We start from the raw sequence: 7,183 nt of genomic DNA on the forward strand, positions 1-7,183 counted from the left end.
AGTGAAATCGCCTCATGCGCTTCTGAGCAACTTAATGCAAGTGGATGGGAGGAGAAATCCGGTGCCGTCTCTATTCATATATACTCTAAGTTCTAGACTCGATATACTAGCATTTAGAGATTGTGGAGTAGTTGTCTGGATACGCAAGACTATAGTCATACATTAGTGTGTGTGTGTGTGTGTGTGTGTGTGTGTGTGTGTGTGTGTGTGTGTGTGTGTGTGTGTGTGTGTGTGTGTGTGTGTGTGTGTGTGTGTGTGTGTGTGTGTGTGTGTGTGTGTGTGTGTGTGTGTGTGTGTGTTTCTTCTTCAGAGGTCAGGGTTCAACTCCAGGGTGTGTACAGCGTGCGCTGCAGTGTTCCCAGGGTCTAGACCTGCTGTTTGGGAAGGTGGACAGCGCTGCCCGCAGACTGGAGGCTTTAATCACTGCCAAGCAGTCCATCGACAGGAGGCTGGCCGCTGCACAGGTCAGTCTCTGAATGACACAACATTTCAACCCAGCGTCCCTGATCTGGACATATCATTATGTGTTGTATTGCGACTCGTTGTGAGCTTGTAGATCGGCTATTTTTGCTATATGGATTAAATGTGTAAAGGACTACACCTGCATCAATACAATTCAGTGAGTTTCATGTCTCTGCAAGTAGATTTTGATATTGTACTGAAACTAATGGAATTCAATGGCTTCCTCGAAAAACAAAGAAACAACAGTATGCTTTGGAAAAGTATTGGCATTACAGTAATAGTGTATGCATCCTCCAGCCTCCATTAACTAAACACACTACCCATTCTGGGCGGGAACCCCTTTAGGTGTTCTAACCCTTCTGGACGGGAACCCCTCTTGGGGTTCTGTACAGTATGTACAGTATTCAAAAATGACAAGAAATTGATGCTGCTATATAAATATTTGAAGTTTTTCAGAAAACTTAGGTCAGGATTTAGAAGACTTTTTAGAATCGGCTTCAGTCCAAAATGCGTTAACATTTAAACCATATTTAGTTCAGGGGTCATCAGCAGGGGTTCCCGGGAGCCCTAGGGGGTCCTCATAGATACTGCAGGGGGCAGTCAAATCTTTAATTACTTGAAACCTTGCATCCCTATTCTGGGGGGAACATTAGCCCCAGTCAAACACCAAATGATGTATGGGTCAATGGCACAGTTAAGACATGCCTCGAATAGAGATGCTAGGGTTTATGTGGTTAAGAAATGGCCTCACCAACAGGGCACAGTGGGTTTTGTGTGTGTGTGTGTGTGTGTGTGTGTGTTTTTTTTTAACAGTACTTTATGTGCTGTATGTGTATGTCAGTGGATGTGAACATATTTGATGTTGTATACTTTATGCCATCTTTAGGCTTGGTTGGCTGATCCCAACGGTGGACCTGAAGGAGAGGAGAACATCAGGGCTTTGCTAGCAGAGGCCAAGCGTATTGCAGATCTGTGTGAAGACCCTAAAGAGAGGGACGACATTCTGCGCTCCATCAGCGAGATTGCAGGCCTCACTGCCAGACTCGTCGAGCTACGCAAACAGTACATTGATTCTCTTCTTTGTCTCTCCCTCTTAACGCAAAGCACACTCACACACACACACACACACACACACACACACACACACACACACACGTGCGCACGTGCGCACGTGATTTGTGACATTGTGACATTTGAGTAATTCTTAGGGTCTTCTTTTTTCAGATTCAAACTGCAGCCTCATGCCATCACTAAATGGCATGTTTTTCCTGCATGGACAATGTGTTGTTGTCTGTCAGCCATGGATATCAGTCCAACCATGATCCTCAGGTTGCAAACCCTTTGTATTGCTGGGTGTGGTGTATGGGATGATGAGGTGATAACCCTGGTGGTGGACATGGTGTGGTGGAGGTCTTTGAATATACAGTCAATAACTAACACTGAAGGACATCTGTATGATGTCAACAGTTGTCCTACATGTTTTCTAGGCTTAAAGGAGAATTTGGTGCAGAAGGGAAACCTATTGTTGCGCATCATGTCAGCCACCGGAAATGGCCGATCTGCTGTTTTCGGTTTGCGAAACCGGTGTGCAACGAAGTATAAAACAGTCTAGCCAGACAAATATCTCTGCCTACCAATACATCTGGGGAAATCTCAGCAGAGAAAACATCTGCTAACAAACCTACAGCCTACTCTTTTGGTAACCAGTCCTGATACCGTCTGAATAACCGTCCTGATCTTTGCATTTGTTCTACAATGCAGTTATTTCTTGAATCTCTGAATGGTTTCCACCCAATTTTAAGCCCTAAAGTTGAATTAAATGTCACCAGACGTATCGGTAGGCAGAGATCTCCGATCACGTGCCTACGTGAGCCTAAACTGGCTCTGCTCGTTTCTGATTGGGGCTGATGGCTACTTCTAGACTGAACTGCTGTTTCCTGATCTCAGGGGTAAAGGTGATAGTCCAGAAGCCCGTGCGTTGGCTAAGCAGATCGGATCTGCCCTTCTGACCCTGCAGTCCAAAACCAACCGGGCCGTGGCCAACATGAGGCCAGCCAAGCCTGCCGTCACCCTGGAGGGCAAGATGGAACAGGCTCTGCGCTGGGTCAACAGTCCCGGGTTAGACGACAGAGGAGTAGGTGAGTGGTGATGTTGAATGCTGCCCCTGGGGGAGGGATGACATCACAATTTGGTGTCTAAAATAAAACCTCAGACCTTGCATACCTGTTGTCAGCCTTTATTGATGTTTGGATAGCGTGTGAAAGTGGGTATGTATACCGACTGAAAGACTTTGCATTGCTTGTGTAGCATTTAGCTGACAGTTGCGCAGCATCATGAAAGATGTGAGCGATTTGAGGCTGTAGACGGGCCCATGGGGGGGATTTAGAGAATCAAATGCCTCGGTCCTGCATCGTTTGTAACGTAGCACCCGGAGGCCAACTTGCTTTCTCTGCCCTCGGTGGCGATTGATGCCATTTCCCCCAACACCTGCACTGACTCGCCTCATACAGAGCTCCATTGACTGACTAACTGTCTGATTCAGTGAGCATTCTGTCTGCTGCCCTATGTCTGTTTTGTAGTTTGATTGTTTCCCCTTTTTTGCTTAAATCCCCTGCTTCCATATGGAGCAGAATGTGAGAGACTACAATTCATTACAGGTACCCACTTAACGCTGTTGTCTTTATGTCAACAATCACTATATGTAACTTTCTTTGATCAACCAGGACTAAATGCATGCAGTAGCCAATAGCAATGTTTGAGAGAGAGATTTATATTTATTTTTCCATTTATTATTTTCCTTGACACCTTCAGGAATGCAGCACTCATTACTGATATAATAATAATAATAATAATAATAATGAATACATTACAGTACATGTTCAGCACAGTGAGATTGCTGAATCTCACTGTTTAGAGATTATTGAAGGACATAGCAGTGTTTTCTGTCTGCTCAGACACAATGTCAAGGACAAGGACAGAGAGAGATTGTGTGAAATTAGGCAGCCAAGTGTGAAGTGCGTGAGAATGACCCGATGACACCTCCCCAGGTCAGGCAGCAATCAGAGGAATGGTGGGGGAGGGGCGGAGGCTGGCAGGAGGCCTCATAGGCCCATATAGACAGGATCTGATTGGACGCTCCGACCGAACTGAAGCTTTGATGGTGTCCCTCGCCGACATGGCCGCCAGAGGTGAGGCCGAGGCTCCTGCTGCACGCGCTACAGCAGCACAGCTGCAGGACAGTCTCAAGGTATAGCGCATGCACACACGCACATACGCACGCACACACACACACACACACACACACACACACACACACACACACACACACACACACACACACACACACACACACACACACACACACACACACACACACACACACACACACACACCCTTATGGCTTACAGGCACTATAAGTATAGGTGGTACCACAGTCTGCTTATGTGAATAATGAATACATTTCCTAACCACTTGTACCCTATACTATACTACGGTATATACTATACTCTATTGATTGGAGTCCCCCGGGGGTGAGCATATCATTTTCGCCAAATGTTCACCTCAGGACAGGGACCATTATCTACATAGTCATTATTAGTAAAGACTGCCACCTGGTGGCAAATAAGGTGAAGTATGCTCATAGTGAAGTGAAAATGTGTCATCCTTTCACCAGCATTGAATAGCAATAGCATGTTCCATGTTCCATCCAGGCTCACTCACATGTAGTCTGTCTGCGTTGTGTTTAACAGGACCTGAAGGGGCGTATGCAGGAGGTCATGACCCAAGAAGTTTCTGATGTTTTCAGTGACACTACGACTCCTATCAAATTGCTGGCTGTGTCTGCAACTGCTCCCCCTGACACACCCAACAGAGAGGAGGTAAGTCACAAGTGATGTTCCAACAACAAGCTGCTGTGGTTGCAGTATTATGCAAAGGCTAAAATGTAATTTAGATGTTGTTATGTTATGTAGACAGATGCCAGATTTGTTGGTAGACCCATCATCCTATAGTTTAGTTACGTATAGTTTCAATAGTCCTTCATTGCCATTCCCAGTTCCTGCTTACTGAATGTGTCCCTAGCGATGACATCAGGGAACGACAGTTTTCTACCTCTGGTCTGCTTTGAGGCAGGATTCCAGAGAAGAAGGGAAGATATAACCTCATTGTCAGCTCTGTAGCAGTGGCCGGCAAACTGTGTTCTTCTGGATCGGACTAGTGAAGAAACACGGGGAAGGTTTCCGTATATTAGATTAGTCGATGGGTGGCTCTTCCAAGAGAGATTTTGCACTCTCATTAGAAGGCGAGTGTAAGTGCCATCCAACCATATTATACCGTATATTATACTGTTTATTTTGATGATAGGTTCTTGGTTTAGCTATTTTCCTAGATTACTATTTCTATGCATTTGATGTATTAACTCGTGTTTACCTTGCTTACTCTAAATCATCTGGATTATGCCTACGTTTAAAATTGTAAGAAATGTGGCTGTAACAGTAGTCATGTGTGTCGTAGGTGTTCGAGGAGCGCGCAGGGAACTTTGAGGCTCACGCAGGTCGTCTGGGGGCGACCGCAGAGAAGGCTGCCGCCGTGGGAACAGCCAATAAGAGCACAGTAGAGGGGATACACGCTGCTGTGAAACACGCTAGGGAGCTCACACCACAGGTCCGTCTTTTCGCTGCAGTCATGTGCTATTTATACACAGTACTGTACTGTATATTTGTTTTGGTGTGCAAGGCAGGGGTTCTTAACCTGTGGGCCGGGGCGGGGACCAGTGGTGGGCCACGAGGGTATTGCAAGTGGGCCCCCAATTGATTGGAAAAACACTGTTTTCTTTGTGACACCAATAAATAGGAACTTAAAGTGTACTGCGTTAGTTCCATTGATCCAAGTCGAAACACAATCGATTGATTGATCATTAAAATAAACATGCTCTGAACATACACGCCCACCCATCTGACCACCGTGAGATTTTGGTCCAGATGTGATCAACAACAACACCCTCCTGTAATGCACTTGAAATAGCACACAATGTGAGCTCGTAGATCTACTATTTTAGTTGCAAGCTGCGATGCGCGACCAAGTATCACTCAAGCGTAAGTGTTTCAGGTATCACGCCCAATTCACACCAAGCAGCGAGTTTCACTCAACAGTTGGGACGCTCGACAGCAAAAGCATTGCATCGAAGCTGAGAAAACCTCCACTTTGCACTAGCATCCAGTCCACTAGCATCCTTTGCTGAAGAGCATGGCCCCGCCCCCTCTTCCCCCCATTTCTCCAACCATCAGGGACAGGATATTTTTCTCCCCATCCGTCAGAGAACGAATCACACCACATTAAAACCCAGACATACTGTATCACGATTATATCTTTTTAGTTGTTTGTGTGTATAAAATATATATTCCCTAGCGAATCTCTTAGTTACACCCACATTGTTCCTGTGAAACAGTTTGTTTATGCTTATTCATTAAGATTCATAAAGATTACTTGTGTCATTTTGCAGAGGCATCCCGGGTGGAATGCCGGGCATTCCATCCAGCAGGCACTGTCAGCAGGCATTCGCTGCTGTACAGAAGCTGTGACTTTTTGCTAGTAGCCGTGCATTTGGAATGAATGAAGATAGGAATACAACGGCATATGTAATGCCTAATATGTATAAATCATTTAAAAACAAGCCACCGGAGGTGAGATAAGATTGGCTGCATTTCTCCTATCTGTCTTTGTGCTTTGTTGCTGGGTGCAGTCAGCTGGCAACGGTTGGCTGAGCACCGTGGCTCTCTGGCCGTGGACTAGAAACACAATCATTCAACATCACTTGCAATTGACAGAAATGTACTGCTGTATGCATGTTGTAGGTCGATATACATTATACAAGCTACATACAAGTACATAAACGACCAGGACGGCTCTGTTTGAACCTGCACGCCAGCTGCTCTCTGCCCAGACAGGAGAGCTGTTTAGCGTACAGACAACATTTCTGGACACTGGACAGCATGGTTGTAAACAATCTATTAATTTTAACTGATAAAGAGGTTGCTCAATATTAATTCCTTTCCCGTTTACATACTATATGCTAGTTTAAATCTTTGATTTCAAAATGCGCTACCCAATACAGTCCCTTTCTTCACCTTCACAGCAGAGTAGCAGACGCACACGACAGCTAGCTCATCATAACCTCAGACACAGCCAATGTATTGTTTCAGCACTGTGGTTATCATCGTGGACTTGCAATGCTGCTGGTGTGATTTGGGCATGAAAGACTACATTTGCCAGATGGACTCAAGTGTGATGTTTAATGAGTTGTGTGTGTGTGTGTGTGTGTGTGTGTGTGTGTGTGTGTGTGTGTGTGTGTGTGTGTGTGTGTGTGTGTGTGTGTGTGTGTGTGTGTGTGTGTGTGTGTGTGTGTGTGTGTGTGTGTGTGTGTGTGTGTGTGTGTGTGTGTGTGTGTGTGTGTGTGTGTGTGTGTGTGTGTGTGTGTGTGTGTGTTCATAATTAGGTGACTTCTGCTGCTCGGATCCAGCTGAAGAACCCTGGAAACCCAGCAGCGTATGAGCACTTTGACACCATGAAGAACCAATGGATCGACAATGTAGAGAAACTCACTGGTGAGAGTGTGCTTTAACGTCTGACGGCATGTATTGACATCTCTACTACTATTAATATTTGGGGTTTCTGGGGTACACTTAATGTATTTCCTTAACTGAAACTACAGTCAGTAGATGCG

At 45.5% G+C, this 7,183-nt stretch overlaps 1 protein-coding gene across 3 annotated transcripts in view; it reads left to right on the forward strand.

Moving 5' to 3' along the window:
- The window catches only part of LOC306930936 (vinculin-like), a 45,260-nt gene that overhangs the window by 26,563 nt on the left and 11,514 nt on the right, over positions 1 to 7,183 (forward strand). For all 3 annotated transcript variants that reach the window (XM_079512049.1, XM_079512050.1, XM_079512051.1), the window contains exons 9-15: positions 311 to 464; positions 1,349 to 1,524; positions 2,410 to 2,600; positions 3,510 to 3,709; positions 4,212 to 4,340; positions 4,975 to 5,124; positions 6,956 to 7,064. In XM_079512049.1, the coding sequence (XP_079368175.1) occupies positions 311 to 464; positions 1,349 to 1,524; positions 2,410 to 2,600; positions 3,510 to 3,709; positions 4,212 to 4,340; positions 4,975 to 5,124; positions 6,956 to 7,064 (1,109 nt within the window). The remainder of the gene's footprint in view (positions 1 to 310; positions 465 to 1,348; positions 1,525 to 2,409; positions 2,601 to 3,509; positions 3,710 to 4,211; positions 4,341 to 4,974; positions 5,125 to 6,955; positions 7,065 to 7,183) is intronic.

Source organism: Electrona antarctica, assembly GCF_951216825.1.
Source record: "Electrona antarctica genome assembly, chromosome: 10".
Lineage (NCBI taxonomy): Eukaryota > Metazoa > Chordata > Actinopteri > Myctophiformes > Myctophidae > Electrona > Electrona antarctica.